General features: G+C 38.2%; 1 protein-coding gene across 1 annotated transcript in view; it reads right to left on the reverse strand.

Moving 5' to 3' along the window:
* The window catches only part of LOC118803519, a 43,730-nt gene extending 30,513 nt beyond the window's left edge, over positions 1-13,217 (reverse strand). The window contains exons 1-5 of the mRNA XM_036564010.1: positions 13,152-13,217; positions 12,974-13,061; positions 7,911-7,970; positions 7,347-7,703; positions 3,396-3,746 (exon numbers count right to left, since the gene is read on the reverse strand). Of these exons, the coding sequence (XP_036419903.1) occupies positions 3,396-3,746; positions 7,347-7,703; positions 7,911-7,968 (766 nt within the window). The 5' untranslated portion in view covers positions 7,969-7,970; positions 12,974-13,061; positions 13,152-13,217. The remainder of the gene's footprint in view (positions 1-3,395; positions 3,747-7,346; positions 7,704-7,910; positions 7,971-12,973; positions 13,062-13,151) is intronic.
* Positions 13,218-22,252: the final 9,035 nt, after the last annotated feature.

Below are 22,252 nucleotides of genomic sequence, written 5' to 3' on the forward strand. Positions count from 1 at the left end.
ATAGTGCAACAATTCAAGAATAATGTTTCTCAACATAAAATAGCAAAGAGCTTTTGCTTTACGTCATTTACAGTACATAATATTATTAAATGATTCAGAGAAATCTCTGTATGCAAGGCACAAGGCCAAAAACCAGCATTTGCTGGTCATGATCTTTGGGCCCTCAGGCGGCACTGCATTAAAAACAGATATGATTCTGTAGTGGAAATCACTGCATGGGCTCAGGAACTTAAAACCACTGTCTGTGAAAATAGTTTGCCGCTGCATGAACAGATACAAGTTAAAACTCTAAAACGCAAAGAAGAAACCATCTATGAACAGGGTCCAGAAATGCTGCCAACTTCTTTGAGCCTGAGCTCATTTAAAATCGACTGAGGGGAACTGTGTGTGCTGTGGTCTGTGGTCTGACAAATCAAAATTTGAAATTCTTTTTGGAAATCATGGACACTGTGTCCTCTGGGCTAAAGACCACTCAGCTTGTTGTCAGTGCACAGTTCAAAAGCCAGTATTCATGATGGTATAGGGGTGCATGTGACGTGCACATAGAGGCACCATTAATGCTGAACAATATAAACACGTTTTGGCAACATACAGTGGAGGAAATAAGTGTTTGATCCCCCACTGATTTTGAAAGTTTGTACTCTGACAAATAATTAAACAGTCTATGATTTTTATGGTAGCTTCATTTTAACAGTGAGAGATGGAATATCAAAAAGAAAATCTAGAAAATTAAATAATATTTAAATAAAAAATAATTTGCATTTCATTGAGGGAAATAAGTATTTGATCCCCTAAAAACCATGACTAATGTTGGCTCCCACATACCACTGACACACCCTAATCTCAGTGAAGTCATTACCTGCATGAGAGACACCTGTCCCAAATTGTCACCTGTATAAAAGGCCACCTGCCAACAGACTCAGTGACACTCCAACATCTCCACCATGGGCAAGACTAAAGAGCTGTCTAAAGATGTCAGGGACAAAATTGTTGACCTATACAAGGCTGGAATGGGCTACAAAGCCATAAGTAAGAAGCTGGGTGAGAAGGTGACAACTGTTGGTGCAATTATTCGGAAGTGGAAGAAGTGCAACATTACTGTCAATCGACCTAGGCCTGGAGCTCCATGCAAGATATCACCTCGTGGAGTCTCATTGATCATGAGAAAGGCTAAAAATCAGCCAAGAACTACACGGGAGGAGCTGGTTAATGATCTCAAGGCAGCTGGGACCACAGTCTCCAAAAAAAACATTGGTAATACACTGAGACGTAATGGTTTAAAATCCTGCAGTGCACGCCAGGTTCCTCTGCTCAAGAAGGCTCACGTCCAGGCCCGCCTCAAGCTTGCCAATGAACATATTAATGACTCCGAGAGAGACTGGGAGAAGGTGCTGTGGTCAGATGAGACCAAAATTGAGCTCTTTGGCCTCAACTCAACTCGACGTGTTTGGAGGAAGAAAAATACAGAATATGACCCTAAGAACACCATCCCCACCGTCAAGCATGGTGGTGGAAGTATTATGTTTTGGGGGTGTTTTTCTTCTAAGGGCACAGGCCAACTTCACCGCATCGACGGGAAGATGAACGGGGCCATGTATCGTAAAATCCTGGGTGACAACCTCCTTGCCTCCGCCAGGGCACTGAAAATGGGTCATGGATGGGTCTTCCAGCACTACAACGACCCAAAACATACAGCCAAGGAAACCAAAGAGTGGCTCCATAAGAAGCATATCAAGGTCATGGAATGGCTTAGCCAGTCTCCTGACCTCAATCCCATAGAAAATCTATGGAGAGAGCTGAAGCTTCGCGTTTCCAAATGCATGCCTAAAAACCTTAAGGATTTGGAGATGATCTGCAGAGAGGAGTGGGCCAAAATTACTCCTGAAGTGTGTGCAAACCTTATAAAAACTACAAGAAATGTCTGACTGCTGTGCTTGCCAACAAGGGTTTTGCCACCAAGTATTAAATGATGTTTTACTAGGGGGTCAAATACTTATTTCCTTCAATGAAATTCAAATTAATTTTTATTTCTCATTTCATGTAATTTTCTCAGTTTTTCTTTTGATATGTGTTACTGTTAAAATAAAGCTGGCATAAAATTATGAGATGTTTCATTTATTTTTTTGTATTAAAACTTTTAAAGTCAGTGGGGGATCAAATACTTGTTTCCTCCACTGTATGCTGCCATCAATACTGCATCATTTTCAGGGAAGGCCTTGATTATTTCAGCAAGACGATGCCAAACCACATTCTGCATGTATTACAACAGCATGGCTCCGTATTAAAAGAGTCCAGGTGCTAAACTGACCTGTCTGCAGTCTAGACCTGTCACCCAGTGATGACATTTTGTGCACTATGAAATGAAAAATACAACAAAGGAGACCCCGAACTATTGAGCATCTGAAATCCTGTATCAAACAAGAATGGGAAAGCATTTCACTTTCAAAACTACAGCAGTGTCTCCTCAGTTCCCAAACGCTTACAGAGTGTTGTTAAAAGAAGAGGTTATGAAACACAGTGGTAAACATGCCCATGTCCCAACGTTTTTGGAAAGTATTGTTGGCATCAAATTCAAAATGGGCATATATTTTTCAAAAAAACAATGAACTTTCTCGGTTTCAACATTTGAAATGTCGCCTATGTGTACTATTTTCCTTTAAAATATGGTTTACATGATTTGCATATCATTGCATTGTATTTTTATTTACATTCTTTACAGCGTCCCAGTGTTTTGGAAATGGGGTTGTAATTGCCATTATATTTTATTAACATAGTATATCATGTTTTAGTTGTAACAAGTACACTAGTTAATGTGAACACTTAATGTGAAAACAACGTCTGTGTTATGCAGTGTGCGATCAGTGTGCGATCAGCTCCATAATTCTACTTTTAACTGTGTGAGATGTTGACACTGTACCTGTACTTTTATTTGAGTACAGCTTTTCTATATTTTGTACCCTCCTGACACTGTCTCACATACAAAATGTTTGCAATACTGAAATAATTTCATGTATTAGATTTAAAAGAACGGTTTGGCAAAAAAATACATTTTACAAAATAATCCCATTTATACACAAGTGAGAATTCTCCATATGTATTCACTGGAAAAGTTTACAGAAAAGATTTTGGTGACTATTGACTTCTAGTGTTTGTTAGCAACTTTACCCTTGTATTCCCAGCACTTAACTAAAGAAGCAAAATTTGGACACCATACATCTGGGGTAAGTGGGAAATTGTGTAAATTAGATTTATTTTGCCAAAACATCACTTCAAGTAATTGAAATACTGTCTGTAATTACCAGTTGGCCAAAAATTACTACAAAGATGAATTAATTCTTTTGTTGCAAATGTATGATTCATAAGCAATGATACATTGAAATCATGATAATCCTTACCTTTAACTTCAACATAAATAATTACATCATCTTTCATTAAGAAGGATCCAATGTAACACTTGTAAGCTCCTTCATCAGAAAGTCGCAATGCTGAGAGCTTCAGTGAAGTGTTTCCTTTCTTCAGTTCTTCTTTAAATAGAGCTGTTCTTCCTCTATAAGACTCAATTTGATCATAATTTCTGTCTTCATAATTTTCATACAGATGCACCAGTCTATCACCCAGATGCAGTCTGGACCACTCCACCATCACATCCTCAGCACTGACGCTGGGTTTGATAGAACAGGGCAGAACTAGATCCTCACCAGCTTCAACAACAAGAGGAGCAGCTGCACCAACAATTTTAAAATGTACTAGAAAGAAAAAATACATAAATATAAGTCAAAATTATGCTTCCATTTTCTCCAGCTACTCTCCCATCTTAAAGGGAAATTCCACCAAGTTTTCGAAATGTCTGCCTAATTTAGTTGTCGAAATGTAAACAAAGTCAGTGTTTTGATGTGAAAAGGTTCATTGTAGAAAATATTCTCACTACTCAGATTTCTTCACAGTTTTAGTAGGAACCGGGGGTCACCATGGCTACAACACAAATATAGCCATTTTATTTGCTATCCAAAACCACCTCAACCTACATATGTCTTCTGAGTTTTTATGTGTAATGTTCATGATGGTAAAATAGTGATAAATCTTAAAATAAAAGATTTTTGGAGGTCAACACTCTGCATTTAACTCTCCCCCATGAACTTAAATTATTCAAAAATGTTTCAGGCCAAAACTTTCTCAAAACTATTGTAAAACAATGTCTCAAACATCAGGCAGCATATTCATATGTTTCATGTAATAACTTTCTGTGGAGGAGCTTTTAGAGGCACTAAACTCTTTGGACATCTGGCTCCTATCACTACCACTGTGGACAATTCTGAGTCTGTAAGTTTCTCTAAAATGAAGGATTTCATATCAAACCACTCTAAATGACTTTGTTTACATGTTAATCATTTAATTATGCAGAGATTTTCAGTGGAATTTCCCTTTAACTTCCAGTGTAGCACTTCTAACTCTATTGCACTTTTTTGAATAATATCATTGTATACCTAAGCAAGAGCAACATAGCACACTGATCACTTGATTTCACTATTGTACTATATGGCTGGCAAAAGCAGAAGTTTGGGCACCCCTGGACAAATTACATTTTTAGTACATTTAAAGTGAAAAGAAGTAAACACAACCTGTGCAGTTAATTATTTTTCAAAGCTCCCTGTGCTCAAAAATGTGTTTTTAAATGGTTGGAAGACTTATTACCAAAGTCAAAAAGTCAATCTGATAGACCACTTTCGAGACCCCTTCTCATCAGTAATTACAAATAGAAGCCATTCTAAAAACACTGACTAGCCATCCTCTGTTTTCTATCTGCTAAACAGCATGTGCTTGTTGGTTACAAACAATAATTTACACATTTTTGCACCTGTTAATTTTCCCATACTATTTAAGATAGAAATCATATATGCAAAATGAAACCAACTTTACTGCTCACTTAGTTAACATTAACTCACTTCAGCACATTAGCAAAAGTTTGATTGTAACTAGTCAAACTGTAGAACTCCATGTAGCAACAACCGAGAATAAAAGAGTTTACTACCAGATCAGTTTGCTACTGTAAAATGTGGTGAAATAGAAAACTAGGGTAAACGCCTGATTCAGATATCTGAAAAATGCATAACTTGTACTTAATTCAGAAAAATGCATCAGATCTTAGTTCTGCCTATACTTAACAAAATTTCAATTAACTGGTTGAATAAAAGACAGTGAACTACTGCTTGTGAGGGGTTCTTCTTCAGATATCTCTTCCTAAAGTTAAAAACTTTTTAAATATACATGGCTCATTCAGAGGCTTGTGGCTTGAATGTAAAGCTCCTTGTAACCACTCTGATGTATAATGTACCTGTAATCTGATGTTGATCACTGTTATCTTTTTTTTGTATTTTGTATATAATGCTGTTACATGCATTCCGTTACAATGCAACCCTGTAATTATCAATAGATTTTCATAAATGTATGCATCCTTACTGATGTCTGAACTCAAATGTAATAAATATGATAAATATAATAAATGTAAATATAATGTGAAATATTTGTCCTGGGCATCCTTAAATAGTTTAAAAGTGGTGCTGTTTTGGATATGGTGTTTAAGAATGCAAATCATAGGTCTTTAAAAGATGCTTAAGTGAATCTTTAGGTGATTATAGTACTAATCTAACCTTTACATTTTAAGTCAGGTCAAATGGGCCAGATAAGTTTGGGGCTTCCTAGCAATTTAAATTTACAGCCTATTGCTGCAAACAATTTTACACTTTCACTGCAACCATAGTTGAAATATAGCAAGGGCTTTGATTGGTTAGAGATTGTCTTTCCCTGTTTGGAAAGTGGTGGAGCAAACCGGAGGGTCAATGTCTTGCGACGCCGAATTTTACCTATCAATCAAATGAACACTGAGATATGATGTTTCATATTCAATAACTTTACGGTCTCTATAATAAAACATGCAGAGATTTGCCAAAAAAGATATCTTTTCCAACTATGTTCCCACTTGTTAACTCTGCATATGGCCAAAGAGTTCCATTTTTACTTTGTCAGTCCACATTTTCTTTCAAAATGTCTCTGGCTTTTCAAGATGGTATTTTGCACACTTCAGACATTCACTGTTGTGGTCACACGTAAGGTTTCCTTTTGATGACTCCTATATGCAGATCATGTTTGTGCAAGCAGTGCTGCACAGTAGAACAGTGCACTACCATTCCTATGTTAGTTCAAGCCTTTCTGCAGGTCCTTTGCTGTCATCTGGGGGTTTTGCTTTGTCTTTGTGGTCAATATACAAGCAGTTCCATTTGAGAGTTTTCTTGATCTTCCAGGTCTTGCCTTGACTTCCATAGTTCTCCTTAACTGCCATTTCTTAATGACATTAATAACAAGTGCTTTGATATTGATAGATAACGCATAGGTTTTCCTAGCTTTTTAGGCATCAGTTAGCGTATTTTTTTTGGTTCAGATTGCTTCATCCTAGGGCAGCATGGTGGCACAGTGGGTAGCGCTGTTGCCTCACAGCGAGAATGGCCTGGGTTTGATTCCCAGCCGGGCGACCAGGGTCGTTTCTGTGCGGAGTTTGCCTGTTCTCCCCGTGTCTGCGTGGGTTTCCTTCGGGTACTCTGGTTTCCTCCCACAGTCCAAAAACATGCAGTTAAGCTAATTGGACATGCTAAATTGCCCCTAGGTGTGGGTGAGTGTGTGAATGTGTATGTCTGTATGTTTGCCCTGTGATGGACTGGCGACCTGTCCAGGGTGTATCCTGCCTTCCGCCCAATGACAGCTGGGATAGGCTCCGGCACCCCACCGCGACCCAGAAGGATAAGCGGTTTAGATGATGTATGTATGTATGTATGTATGTATGCTTCATCCTAATGGGAGTTACAACAAAATATTTGGGGCCTCTATTGAGTGAATCTCCCTGTACATGCATGTATATTATGTTCAAATCATTTCACTTCGAAGATCAGCAAAATATATAATTTGTCCAGGGATGCCCAAAGTTTTGCATAGAATAATATACTGCTGATTTTACTTTAAGGACCATAGTAATTTCTCATTTTACCTTTTTAACTAATTTACATTTTTTACTTCTATAACATATTTTATAACTATGAAGTTCTGCCAAAATGAATCTTGGCTTCCCCTGCCTTTACTTTGTAAACATATAACTTTTGACACTTATTAAATAATAACACAATAATAGAGTCTCTGTCTCTGTTCTCTCTGTCATCAAAATATCTGTCAGATATCAGATCTACTTTTCACTTCCTTGATATGTTACTAAATGTTTATTTGTATTATAGTAGTTGACAATGTTGTCTTGTTGGTTTCTGTTCCAAAATAAGCTCAGTACTAAAACTGTTATCTCTCACCATTGACTTCAACATAAACAGTAATGGCGTTGTTGTAGGATTTGTCCTGAATTAAACATTTGTAAGCTCCCTCATCAGAACGTTGGACTGCTGAAAGTTTCAGTGAGGTGTTTCCTTTCTGTAGCTTTTCTTTAAACAGAGCTGTTCGTCCTCGATAGGACTCCATCTGATCATAATTTCTGTCATCATGATCTTCATAGAGATGCACTAGGTTGTTGGTATCAGTCTGATCTTGTCTAATCCATTCCACTGTCATATCCACAGCATTGATGTTGGGTTGAAGAGAACAGGGCAGAACCAGATCTTCACCAATTTCAACAACAAGAGGAGCAGCTGGACCAACTACCTTAAAGTTCTCTGCAATCAGAGATAAAAAACAAACATGATATATAACAAAATAATAACGCGATGAAAACCATTTAACAATATATATGTATATGAAAATATTGTATATACAAAACATCCATATTATTTCCTGTTTTTTTGTCACATTATTCTGTAAGTGCTACCCTGTTCTAGTAGAGTAGGTTTTTTCCCTATTTTTATAGGATAGAGCACACATACCTGACATGGTCTCCATAAAGCCAGAGAAAATCAGTAGCATCACACAGAGAAACATCATCCCTGAAAGACAGTTTGAATAGATTTTCTACTATTTATTCCTGAAACTTCAACATACATTTCTTATAGGTAAACTTTAATGTAGTAAACTTGCAGAGATGTTTTAAAGGTAGTCTGTACATTTGCTTTATTGTTTTCCTCAACCCACTTTGAAGAAATGGTACAATAATATGTAAAAGTCAGAGACTACCATTTATGTAAATTTCAGTCAAAACTGCCATTAAGTACAAGTTATGCATTTTTCAGAATCACAAAAAAACAGAAAACACATATTTGAGAGGAAATTACTTCAAATATGTATAACATCAATTTTTTCAGTAAGTAGTATCAGTATTTGGTATCTTTGTATATATTACAGCTTTCATTCTTTTCAGGTGGCTCAATTTCAGTTTTTCAAAGAAATCTGCTAGGATATTTTTCCACATGTCCAAAGTTCAGTCTTGGAAGTTGGTCGTATTTTCTACAAGTAATCCCAAACATATTCAGTGATGCTGAGGTCTGAGGTCTGGACTCTGGAATGGTCTGTCCATTGTTTTGAGAACACCTGCATCTTTTTTGTTTAATGTATCTGTTTCCTTTTCTCATTGAGGGCTTCTTGACAGCTACACATCCTTTCAGACCCATAGCGTCAACGGCCATTTTGGCTGAAAATTAAATAAATGAAGGGTAGTCTTTGATGTTTGCACAGTAGTGTACACAAACACACACACATATGCATATAAGTTTAGTAATCAGCAATCAGTACTGGCTTTTGGCCTTGACTATTATCCACAGAGATTTTTCCGGATTCTCTGAATCTTTTATGGACTGTAAATGGTGAAATTCCTAAATTCCTTGCAATTGTGCACTGAAAAACATTGTTCGACTGTGCCTTTCGTGAATGCTCTTTTTATACTCAATCATGAAAGCATCGTCTGTTATCTTTCCATCTGTTTACCTGTGAAAAGTACCAAAATGTGTTTTGATCATTCCACAGACTTTCCAGTCTTAAGGCCTTTACACACCAAACATGGTTTATTTGTATGATTTATTCGGACGACAGAACATTAAACCGAGCATGTGTATAACTGAAAATATCTTGGAAACCAAACGTGATTTTTCAGGCAAGAACATTATTTTATTTGACTTCTGTTCAGTTTTTGCAAACTTTCGTCAGCAACCTGAACTCGCTGACCAATCATGGTCATCTCTGGTGTTGGTATGGAGACAACCAAGGTGAAGAGTTGGCTGTATTCCGACAGCTGGCACATTTTCACAAATCAGAATCTCCAAAAGCAGCTCAAGCAGCGCTCAAACTGGGCTACAAACATTGAGTTATATTTGGAAGCACTCAGTTTCTGCACCTTATTGAAGCAGTGAAGCTCTTCATACTATACTTTCACTTTTCCAAAATGGAAAGTAGCCCAGTGCCTGTTCTGAGCAAACAATATATTATCTCTACATGAAGACATTCAGCCTGTTTGCTTTGTGCTTTGTCTTGTTTGGAGTTGCATCACCAAAATCAGCTCAAACTGAGTTACAGAGATCTGAGCTGTGTGCGAAAGAGTTCATAAAATTTAAGCTAAAGACTTTATGAAGGACTTTGTTTAAGCACCTCAATGAGATGGATAATCTCTCTTTTCGGTTTTCCAAAGTGGAAAGCATCCTTCACAATGTCACGCTTTACCCATTTTGTGAGAAGCAAAGGACCTTTTGATAGATATTCAGTCCTTTTTTTTTCTTTTGTGGCTCAAAAACTTTGCAAAATTCACATTACAATTAATGTGTCATGGCCTTTACATTGACATTTGAAATTTTTTGGAATTATTTGCAAGCATCCAATTTGGAATTAGGTTATGTTTAAAATCAATAAATTCCATAAAATATTAAGTATCTCTTCTTTGTGCTCTTTACAACTGAATACCCATAAAAGACAGTTTGCAAAGCACTGCTTCCTGTTTTTATTGCATTTTACCTACTACGTCTGAACTTTTTTGAATTAGGTTTGTAAATCTACAATATCCATTTTTATTTATGGAAAAAAAAACAGTTGGAGCACATTTTAATTACTTTATATCAAGTAAGTAAATTAAGTCAAATCAAAATCTTCCAAACGTGTGTGTGTGTGTGTGTGTGTGTGTGTGTGTGTGTGTGTGTGCATTAGTTCAATAACGTCTGGGTCGCGGTGGGGTGCTGGAGCCTATCCCAGCTGTCATTGGGCGGAAGGCACGTTTGCCATATTTAGATTAAATCCCAAAAGACCCAAACTTTTTTAAGGGACTAAAAATTGTGATAACTAATAACGTAGGTAAGTGCTTTATACCTGTATTTTAATTTTAATCTCAAATATATTTTGGTTAAACATTCAAACAGAGTTCAACAGTCTTAATATAAATATTGTAGTTTCTGCTGATAACTTATTTATGTATTGTAAAATATTATTTTCATGCAGCAGTTATAATACAAAGCACAGCTGTTCTACATGGAATGTGTCACAGTAAGAATGCTGATGAAGGTCAAGCTTAAGTCCATTTCTCATTCTACTTGTAAAAATATTGAAACCATATGAAAAAAAAAATAAGCTAATAGTAAATCTTTCAACATCATTTATGAATTTACTTGTTTTGCCTTTCTGGTCTTACACTGTCTCAGATCCAACTTTTTTGGAATGTGCTGAAGGAATCAATTTCAGTATGTGCATATGTTTTAAAAAATGATGAAGTTGAGAAAGCAAAACATTAAATATCTTGACTTAAAAGTCAAAAGTCAAAGTGGATTTACAAATCACTGCTTTCTGTTTTATTTACATTTTACATACTGTCCCAACCTTTACATTAACTCTTACATATAAAAGTACTTTCCTTTCTTACATGTACAAAATTATAAGTTAATTTAAACATGTGTTTGTTTATTTTTCACTAGTAGGAATTCAGGTCAGACATTAATTACTTAATGATTTCAACATGTCTAATTTTTACTTCTGACAATTACCAAATATTAAAATTGAACTCTTACGGTTTCCTGAAAATGAATTTGGAAAAGCCATAAATTCTGACTTCTGCTAGGTGAATGTTTCACACAAGAACCCAATTATTAGTAGTAAAAGTTTACTTTAATTGAAACATTACATAACTGAAGATAAATACAAAACAAGAAGGCAACAATCAGAACTGGAAAACACAGGACCTGTTCATGTTCCTATGTAGACATTTCATCAACTGATCATATGACTCACTGAACTGAAAACTTTACCTCTCTAACTTCAGTTCAGTTTGAGTGTTTTAAACTGAAATTCAAATAAATTCCAATTATTAGTAGTAAAAGTTTAATTTAATTTGTAACATTTCATTTTCATTTTATACTAGTAGTAATAATGTTGCACTTGTTCACACTGAATTTCAGTTTCTGATATGAAGAAATTGAAAAGCTATACTAAAATGCCTTGCCAAAAAAATATGTCCTAAGCACAACCCATATTAGCTAAAGCTGTCATCTATGTCAGCTGTCTTCACCTCATTCCGTCAGTTACTATGAAATGGTGGACAATAATTGTGTATCTCAGGTTTAGCTGTGATTCCACTTTTCTACCACCCATGGATTCTGTGTCTGTATGGTAGGAGAAGTTCTATGTTTACCCACATTCTCACTCACAAATACAATTTACATATCATGTTTGTATGGATTGTGCAGAAAACTGTTAATACATTTCATCAGAAAAACAAAAACCAGTTTCACTTTCCACACAACTACATTCCGCATGCAGGAGTGGCTGAGGACTTTAATACTTTCAGAGACAGAGAGAGAGAGAGAGAAAGGGAGAAAGACAGGGAGATACATAGTTACCTGTGTTTAGAAGTTTGATGCGGTCAGAGAATGTCTATAGTGGACTGACTGAACTGACAGTGAGATCAAACTATGCTGGTAAATAGAAAAAAGTGAACTAATTTGTGCAGAATTTTATTAATAAAAATGTTTTATGCAAAGAGAAGAGAGTGAGAGAATGGGGTTGTGTGTGTGTGCGTGTGTGTGTGAGTGAGAGAGAGAGAGAGAGAGAGAGAGAGAGAAAGAGAGGTGGGGTAGGGGGGAGGGGGGTGGATGTTGTTTTTGTTGTCAGTAGTGATTCACATTCTTTGGCTCCAGTTCAGTTTCTGAATGAAAGATGAAAGTAACCGGTTTAACACTTCATCAAAGATACAAATGAAGTGTGTGTGTGTGTGTGTGAGTGTGGGTGTATGAAAGAGAGAGACACTGCCTCAGAAGTTACATTGGTATCAGTCTTTTTGGACAGCATTTCAACCTAAAACGACCTTTAGCTGCACAGTGAAAGTCATAAATGTGCTGCAGTGTTTTTTCCACCTAGTTCTCCAAATGCTGCAGATTAACTGAACAGAATTATGGCACTGCTTATTCCTAGAAGGATACACACAAGGATGCACATGATGAAGGTTTTAGTGAACGTGTTGCTGTTATTTGAAAGTCTGCAGTCCAGTTTAGTACTGAAAACCATCCTAACTGACCTCTGACTGGGGCTTTAAGGTGCTCAATAGTGTTTTCTAGTCAGTAGTTTGAAACTACAGCATCAGGAGTCACTTTGAAGTGATGAAGAAATGGCTATTTTGATTCAGGCTGATGTGTTGCTTGAGACAAATCAAAAGTTTCATTTTGAAATATAAAATGTAGTCAAAGATAGATAATGACCCTACTGTGCTTATATCACTGTCACAGAATATCTCTTACTAACAACTTACAGGTGTAGTCTTCTTATTAAAGCTTACACAACCTCAGCACTAAACATACTGTGCAAAACACAGTTTGAAACTGAAAGATAAATACAAAATGAGAAGGCAACAATCAGAACTGGAAAACACAGGACCTGTTCATGTTCCTATGTAGACATTTCATCAACTGATCACATGACTCACTGAACTGAAAACTTTACCTCTCTAACCTCAGTTCAGTTTGAGAGTGTTTTACACTGAAATTCAAATACACAAGCAGTAAAATTAGTAATAATATCCACCAATTACCTGTTTCTGAGGTCAGTCTTCAGAGTCTTTCAGAGTCTTCAGTTAGAAAAGTTCAGCTCCGTCTTTATCAGGATCTCCAGTCCTACAGCTGAGACACACATCAGGTCATATATAATCACATCGTCTCTATTTTAATACTGTAGTTTCTCGCAGTAGACCAGTTTATTATATCACACACCTGTATACACACTCTTCTCTCATGCTTCTCTATTGGAGTTTGAATGATAAACTAGTTGCAACTTCCTTTTCCTCAGAAAGAGAAAACCAGTTGGAGCACATTCAGTCAAATTAGAGTGTGTCTGAAGTCCAATTTTAACAAGACTAGGCAAGCATAGTTTTGATGGACCACCATCATCTGCATTGTATAATAAAGGATATCTATCTAACAAGATATATATATATACTTTATATATATATATATATATATATATATATATATATATATATATATATAATCACTAATATTACCACTACTACTGTTACAAATAATAATTGCAAATATTTGTATTAGTAGTTGTAGAATATAAGTTAATTTTCGAAAACAGCAAAAACAGCTCTTTCTCTAGCTGATAGCATACATGCTAATAGTGCAAGCTTTCAAACTTCTGAACTAATATTATATTTGCAAATACATGTAACTTTATAAAACAACAGTTTTGGAAATGGCGATTGGCACAAAAATATTTTTATTATTTTACAATCCGGTGCACTTCTTGGTCATGTACAAGTGCTTGGTGACTTTATCCTCACCAATGCTAAAATTAGCATTAGCAAATTAGTAAGTGGTGTTAGCTCGCTTGCTGTGTTCATATCTGTACAACAGGAAAAAGAGTAGTCATGAAAATCCTGGAAAAATCTATGGAAAATAGAAATTTGTTTTTCCAGGCCTGGAAAAATTATGGAAAATAAGTGCTGTCAAAATCATGAAATTTCCTGGACTTTTCACCCATTCTGTTCATTATCTCATCACTTTTCAAACACTAAAGATATCAGGCTAATATAACTGCATGTAGATTAGCTGATTCACAAACATGAATTTTGGTTAGTCAAGGGGTAATACTGTGGAGGATGTTTTCACATTCAAACACTGAAGAAGATCAATTAAGAAGCTAAATAAAGGGAGAAAAACACAGCTGCTATCTTGTCTTGTCTTTACAATGGGTTTGATCAATAGCCCAAAAGTCATGATGTTCAGAAATGATTGGGTCAATCTATCAAATCTGCAACTCTACTCAATATAGATCCCTTGTTAACATTCTAATCAATTATTTTAGACTCCAAATATAGAATCAAACTCTATTAATACTCTCCTCAAAAATTATGATGATGTACTGGTCCTGTAAAGATAAATAAAAGTGTGGCAAGCAGAAATCTCCATGGAGAAACACTACAGCAAAAACAGGAGTACAGAAAACTTGGGCACCTTTACAAGTCTTCCAAACTATAATCTAGAGTTAAAAAAGTCCAAACAACTGTTCCTTTTTTGGACAACATTAATAAAAACATGTATAAAAAAAAAAACATACACCATTGTGGACAGATTAATAAAGCCTTCTGCAGTCATAGCTCCTGAACTACTCTCAGTCAACAAATGAATTTTTTTTTTGAGACAAAATAATAAATATCAGATATATGTACCATAAAGACCTTGTGGCTGTAAAATGCTGCCCCATACGTAACTCTGGACAGAAACAATTTAGTCTGATTTATCTCAATTTAGCGCTATCAATGGCAAAATTCTTAAAAACTTAAAACAGTTCTCCTGCTGTCTTGACCTTCTACCTTCAACTTTTCTCAAAGATGTTAACTGCCTAGAAAAGGATCTTCTGCAAATAAAGTAGATGGCTTACTGAAAACTGAAAGTGAAAACAGATTCGCTGCAGATTCCAATGATTTTTAAACATTTCTGTACAATTAATCACTGAGAGGTAGAAAGGTCATTCAGAGTTTGATGTAAAACAGGGACTTTTAGAAAAACTTGCAGATTTCTTTAAAGTGGTGGTGATAAGAACTATGGATCAACGTAGATTGAGACAGACAGATAAACCTAGACATAAGTTAAAGTACAAGAGAAATAAAATAAAAGTATATCTATTTGCACATTTACATGGCATATGAGGCAGATTTGTTGTATGAGGTAAACTAAAAGCACAGTGAGTGCAGAAATAACTAACTCGGAGTTGCATCAATATTACAGTGTAAAGTGCATAGTGAAAGTGTCATTACAGTAGTAGTTATGATATACTGCATAGTGGATATTTATCGGAGAGGAGATACAGTAATGTGGTTCAGCACAGTTCAGACAGCAAGAGATCAGTACCATCTCTGCAGTAAGGAGACTTGTTGAAAAGCAGTGGGTAAGAAAGATCTCACATGGCGCTCTTTAACACAGCGCAGCTGTAACAGTCTGCCACAGAATGTGCTTCTCTGTTTATCCAGTGTAGCATGCAGAGGGTGTAAGGTGTTATCCAATATGGCTAACAGCTTGTTGAGCGTCCGCTGTTCTGCCACAACCTCCAAAGAGTCCAGCTTGACTCATACAACAGAGCCAGCCTTCCTAAAAAAGTTTGTTTAATTTGTTCAGAGCACTTTTGTTAATGCTGCTGCCCCAGCACACAACAGCATAGAATAAAGCACTCGCTACAACAGACTGGTAGAATGTCCATAGGAGCTTAATGCCACACACCAAAAGACCTCAGCCTCCTCTGGAAGTAGAGATGGCTTTGGCCTCACTTGTACACTGCAAGAGTGTTACAGCTCCAGTCCAGCTTGTTGTCCAATTGCACACCCAGATATTTGTAGGTCCCGACCACCTCCACATCAACTCCATCAATGGTGACTGGTGACAAGGCAGGTTTGGACTTCCAAAAGTCCAGCACCATTTCCTTAGTCTTACTGATGTTTAGCTGCAGCTGGTTCAGCTTACACCAGTCAATAAAGTCCTTCACCAGCTTCCTGTATCCCTCCTCCTGTCCATTCCTCATGCACCCACAATGGCTGTGTCGTCACAGAATTTTTGCAGATGACACGACTCTGTGTTGTACCTAAAGCCAAAGGTGTACAGGTTGAACAGGAATGGAGCTAACACAGTCCCCTCGGGTGCCCCAACTCTGCACACAGCCATATCTGAGACACAGCCCTGCTGTCGCACATACTGGGGTCGTCCAGTCAGATAGTCCATTATACATGAGATGATAGATTCATCCACCTCATCAGCCATAGCTTCTCCCCTAACAGCACAGGCTGTATGGTGTTGAATGCACTGGAGAAATGGAAGAACATGATCCTCACAGTGCTGCCTGATGTGTCCAGGTGAGAGTATGTTCTGTCCAGCAGGCAGATAACTGCACCTGATTGGCAGTGAATGTATCATCACTGGACGTTCCAGTTGTGGGGGGTGGGTGAGTGGCATCCATTGCAGACAGTGGTTGCTGATGGTCACAGGTGTCAATGGCTGTGGTGGAGGAAGGTGAGGCTGTGGATGGACCATGACATATTTGTAGAGGTGTGTTAATCTGTGTAGGAGATAGACACAATCGAGCAGGAGAGGAGCCATTGTCAAACTGCACAAAGAACTGGTTTAACTCATTTGCCCATTCACACTTACCCTCTGCTGGAATAGGGCTGCATTGGTTGAAGCCAGTGATGTCTTTTAGGCCTCTCCAGACATCAGAAGTGTTATTCAGCTCTAGTTTGTTTTCCAGCTTGGACTTGTACTCTTCTTTGGCCTTCTTAATTGAAGTTTTAAGCTCTTTTTGTACCTTTTTCAGTTCCTCCCTGTCTCCTGCCATAAATGCTCTTTTCTTCTGGTTCAGCAGAGACTTTAAGTCACTAGTGACTCAGAGTTTGTTGTTCGGAAAGCATCAGACATTCCTGGAGGGTACAACAGAGTCCACACAGATGTTTATGTAGTAATGCATGATGTTATTGCATCAATGTCCTCATCATGTGGTTCACACAGGACATCCCATTGTGTAGCCTCCAGACAGCCCCTCAGTGATTCTACAGCCTCAGGTGACCACTTCCTCACTGTCTTTGTGGTCACTACCTGTCTCTGAGCCAGGGGTTTATACTATAAGTTGAGGTGAACCAGATTATGGTCTGAACGACCCAGTGGGGGGAGAGCTGTGGATTTATATGCTTATTTGACATTGGCATACAGCAGGTCCAAAGTCTCTCATCTTGCAGTCCACGAACTGGCTGAAAGTGGGAAGACATGATGAGAGAGAGACAATGATGCTAAATGATGTAAATGTAAATGTAAATGTAGAGAGAGACATGGTTGAAGTCTTCAGACACTGCAATGAATGCACTAGGGCTCTGGTTTTGCACCCTCACAATGGTTGATGTTGACGTCACACGCGGTGCCCGCGTTAGCACAAGGTGGAATGTACACAGCGCTCAGAATGGCGTGGGAAAACTCATGTGGGAGATAGTAGGGACGCATAGCTACAACACACAGTTCAATGTCCGGCTTACAAATGACTTCTTTAACCGTGATGTGACCAGAACTACACCATTTGTTATTCACAAACACAGCCAGCCCTCCTCCCTTCTTCTTACCAGTTTGTTTGTGGTCTTTATCCGCCCTCACAGTAATAAAACTATTCAGATGAACATGAGAGTCAGGTACGCACAGGCTCAGCCATGACTCTGTGAATCACATAGTGCTGCATTCCCAGTATTCCTATTGTGTCCGTGTTAGAGCAGACAGTTCGTTCATTTTATTAGCCAGTGACTGTACGTTCCCCATAATTATTGCAGGAAAATTTGGTTTGTATCTCTGCTTCTTTTCCCGCTGTTTCTCTCCTGCTCTGCAGCCCCGGTAAGGATGCCTCAGCTCCACTGGAATCACTGGCCGCTGTGATGTAACAAAGCCACTGGCTTCTGCAGCGCGATCAGCTGATTCCTTGTGTAGACAAAGCGAGGGCGCGCAATGCAGTCAAAGTCTGAAAGTATCATTAAGTGATCCATTAAAAAGTCAATAAAAGTTTAAAAAGTTGTATAACAACTTTAAATCATGTCTCGGTATCCAGAAAAGAAAGAAAGTGGGTAAAAAGATGCTATTTACAAAAAAAACAGAAGACGCAGACACGGAGCTACTGGAACACAACTACACAACTACTACAACACAAATATAACCAATTTTTTTTTTACTATCCAAAACCACCAGTGAACCTACACATGTCTTCTGAGTTTTATATGAAATGTTGATGATGGTAAAATAGCTGAAAAAATGGGCACTATTTTGCTAGAACACTCAGCAACTTTGCCATGAATGGATTAAAAAAATTACCTTATATTAAACAAGATCTCAGACATCAGGCATTGTATTCATACTCATTTCATGTAAAAAAACGTTTCATGTGGGAGCTTAGAGACATTAAATGCCTCAAATGCTGAATTACTTTGTTTGTATTTTAAGCTATTACTTATGCACACATTTTGAAATGTCGTGGGATGGGATTTAACAACTACTATGCAACTTGCTACTTAAAATAGGGTCACACAGAAACGTTAAGAAAATATGGGTAACCTGCACCTACAGGGCTATGGAGGAAGATGTATGTGGGTGGGTCAAAAGGAATTCATGCGACTTTTACGTCAGTACAACTCAACATTTGCCAAAATTTCGCGCTGCTGAGACTCATAAACAATTAGTCTGATGTTTCTGTAGCAAAAAAATAGAAGACACTTATTGCAGCCGCTCCGTGCTCGAAGAGGTTTCGAACGAAACGGCTGAACGTGGCCGGAGGAGACCGAGGCTGAATAACGTGCCCTTTTTCGGCGAACTCAAACACACTGTGGGTGATGAGCCCAGCTGTCAACCACTGGAACTTTATAATCGCTCCTGTGATGCTGGTGAAGACGAAACTGAAAGCTCCGGGAGTGACTGGCGTTCGTGGCCGTCATGATCCTTGAGGAATATGGATATCTTAGAAGGTGGAGATGGTTCTTGTGTGTGGATAGTGCAGTGGAAAGTTGAGACTGTTGATCAGAGAGTTCCTGGTGTTTTGGTGGAATGTCCAGCGGAATATGTTGAACGGTAATCTTTACACCAACAGTGGAATTGATGGGTGGCATAAAGTCTCCTCACCAGCATAGAAACACAAGTTTCCCAGTACAGGAGACAAATAGCCCAAGAAGAGAGTACATGTGTTGCAAACAACTCCCTTCTACTTCCTGTTTGCCTGCCCTTTTATTTCTTGAACCTGCCTCAAGGAATCAGTATAGAATACAGCTTGCCCTGCTGCTGTAGGTGGAAATGCATGCAAGAATATAACCCATGGTAAGAAAAAAAAGAAAAAACATGATCATGTCCCATGATGGTTACATACCCCCCTCTTCAGAAAGCGGCCCGCCTGGGCCATAATAAGGCTTAAGATGCTCAGCATGGACTGTGTCGATTTGGTTAGGCTCATTAAAGTATGTGATTTTGTAATTACCTGGACTTAGCACCTTAACTATCTGGGCAGGACCTTTCCAACTTTCTGCCAGCTTGGCAGCAAACCCTACATCGGCTTGAGACAATGGATGGGACCTCACCCACACATCTCCACTCTGGAAGCAGGCAGTAAACCTCAGGCGGTTATAGTACTTGGCTTGTTTGGCCTGGACTTTCTCCACATTTTTCTGGACCTGCTGGACAAGCTCTTGCTGCCGTTATATCGCCTTGTAGACATTGTGATCGGGAGATGGGGATTGACTCAGAAACCTTTCAAGAGGGCCTTTCAACTTCCTTCCTATTGCTACCTCCGCTGATGTGTATCCAGTACTCTCATGTCATGCTGAGTTAATGGTGAAACAGAAGTCAGCTAGCCATTGATCCCACAACCAGTGTTTGCCTTGCACGAAGGATGCGATCATGGTCTTTAGATCTCTGTTGACTCACCCCATGAGGTTGGTCTGGGGATGGTATGCGGTAGTTAGCTTTTGTACCACCCCCCCCACTGATGATAGACTAAAGGTAGCAAATGCGAGGTGAACTGTGGCCCCCGATCAGACACCAAGTAAGCTGGAGTGCCCCAACAAGTGAATGTCTTTAACCAGGATGTTAGCTATTTGAGGGGCCTTAGCTGTCCTTAGTGGAAACAGTTCCACCCACTTGCTGCAGTAATCCACAATCACCAGCAGATGTTCATTTTGCTGAGGACTTTTTGGCAAAGGGCCCATTAGATCAATGCCTAACATTAGGGGTGCGGGAAAAAATCGATTCTTAGATGCATCGCCATGTGGACGTGAACGATTCTGAATTGATTCGCAAATGTCAAAAATCGATTTTCTAAATATTTAATTTATAGAATTCGAAAGAGAAGCGACTTCAGCTTCGCCACTTTTTAGTGTTTCACAGTCTCTCGTTGCAGATTTAACGTACCAGGAAACCAACAGCAGCGCTTATAAATGCGAATAACACATTGCTGCTATGTGACCTGCAGTTCTCAGTCGTTGCAAAACAGGGCTTTCGCGCTATGTTGCACACGACCCGTCTCAAAGACATTTTACTGACACAGCGATCCCCCCCCCTCCCCCCCCTCTACAATGAGACCAAAACCAAAGTTATAAAATCACTAAAGAATACGGGTAGAATAGCTGTAACATGTGCTGCATGGACATCCACTACCACTGGATCTTATTTAACCGTAACTGCGCATTTTTTCGCTTTTAAGCAGCTTCTCGTGCTCCAAAGAAGAGCACTGAATGAGAGCCTTCTAGTTGACTTGCCACATCACTTCCATTTGATTTATTAATAATAGATATTGGAAGTAAATTCATTATGGATCATTACAAATAATTTGCTTTAAAAGTACTGAGTCACTTAGTCACTTTAAAATGTATACTGTCTCTATATTCTGTATATATTTTGTGTATATTTAATATATTTCAGTTGGTTTTTCTTGTATTTTTATTTTTACTTATTTACTTTCTGTAGAGTGATTAGCTGAGCCTCACCACAAGCATTTCAATGCATAAATGTCCTGACATGCTATGCAAGTGACAAATAAACTTGAAACTTGAACTCGAAACTTGAGCTCACACAGTGAGAAAATATAAATGCTACATAGAGAAGAAAGATGCATCGAGATGCATCGATAATCGTTTTATAATCGCATCGCAGCCCTCTGAATCGTAATCGAATCGAATCATGAGGAGCCTAGAGATTCCCACCCCTACCTAACATATACCCAGGTGTAGATTGCATGAAGCCAGAAAGTTTAGAAATTCGGGGCTTGTACTTTTGGCAGGTTTCACTCCTTGCAGTAGTTCCACACATCTTTCCTGATTGTTGGCTAATATACCATGTCCAAGAGTCGCATCAAGGTTTTCATCCTCCCTTGATGCCCACCCAAAGAAGCATCATGAGCATATTGTAAAATGCCCCTTCATTGTGCTGTTGGAACCACCATCTGCAAGGTCTGTCCTTGCTGTTTCTTTGGAACCAAACAAAACAAGATTGTACACAGGAGGGGGAGGAGGGAGAAGCCAGTTTTGTTGTTCCTCTGGGCTCTCACCAGATTCTGATATCTCCTCCTCATCATCTGAGCAGATGTATAGCTGGCTCAGTATGCCAATGATGTCATTCATGGATCTTCGAGTCACAAATGGACCAGCAGTGAAGTCAAAAGGGGGTGAGGATCCATCCACTGTCGCTGACCGTGTACTCGCAGCCATCTTTACAGAGAGTTTGGGTTCTATTGAGAACAGGCAAATGAAAATGAGACACAAAAAGGTAGGCAGTAGTTCCTATTTTGGAAACTGTGCATTATTATACACATTGGAATTTGATGTAGCTCATTGTCATCAATTTATTTAATGTTATTTGCTTATACTGAGGCAGCAAAACAGCCATCATCATCACATGATCACATACATATATAGGTTGTTAAATATGGTCATGTTAGTCAGTATTATTATTAATAATTATAATATTATAAATTATTAATCAAACTACATAAGGAAGAACAGAGTCCATACAGTGAATATTACATTCATACATTTATAAATAGGTGTTCATTTCCTACCTTTATATTGCTGGACACTGTGTGATATTGAAAAGGTCTTTTCTCCTCTAGAGTGAATATAATGTTATCTGTTCTGCTGTTAAGAGTGATGAAGTCTAAATCTCAATAATGCTATGAGTAAGAAAACACTCTGCATGTCATTTTACCTACAGACTTACTCTAAGACACACAGCCTGCAGTGTTTTCTTCATTATTAAAATATACACGTGTATATGTCATTATTAGCTTTGGATAACAGAGTACTTTCATGAACTATTAA

Source organism: Colossoma macropomum, unplaced genomic scaffold (assembly GCF_904425465.1).
Source record: "Colossoma macropomum unplaced genomic scaffold, Colossoma_macropomum, whole genome shotgun sequence".
Taxonomy (NCBI): domain Eukaryota; kingdom Metazoa; phylum Chordata; class Actinopteri; order Characiformes; family Serrasalmidae; genus Colossoma; species Colossoma macropomum.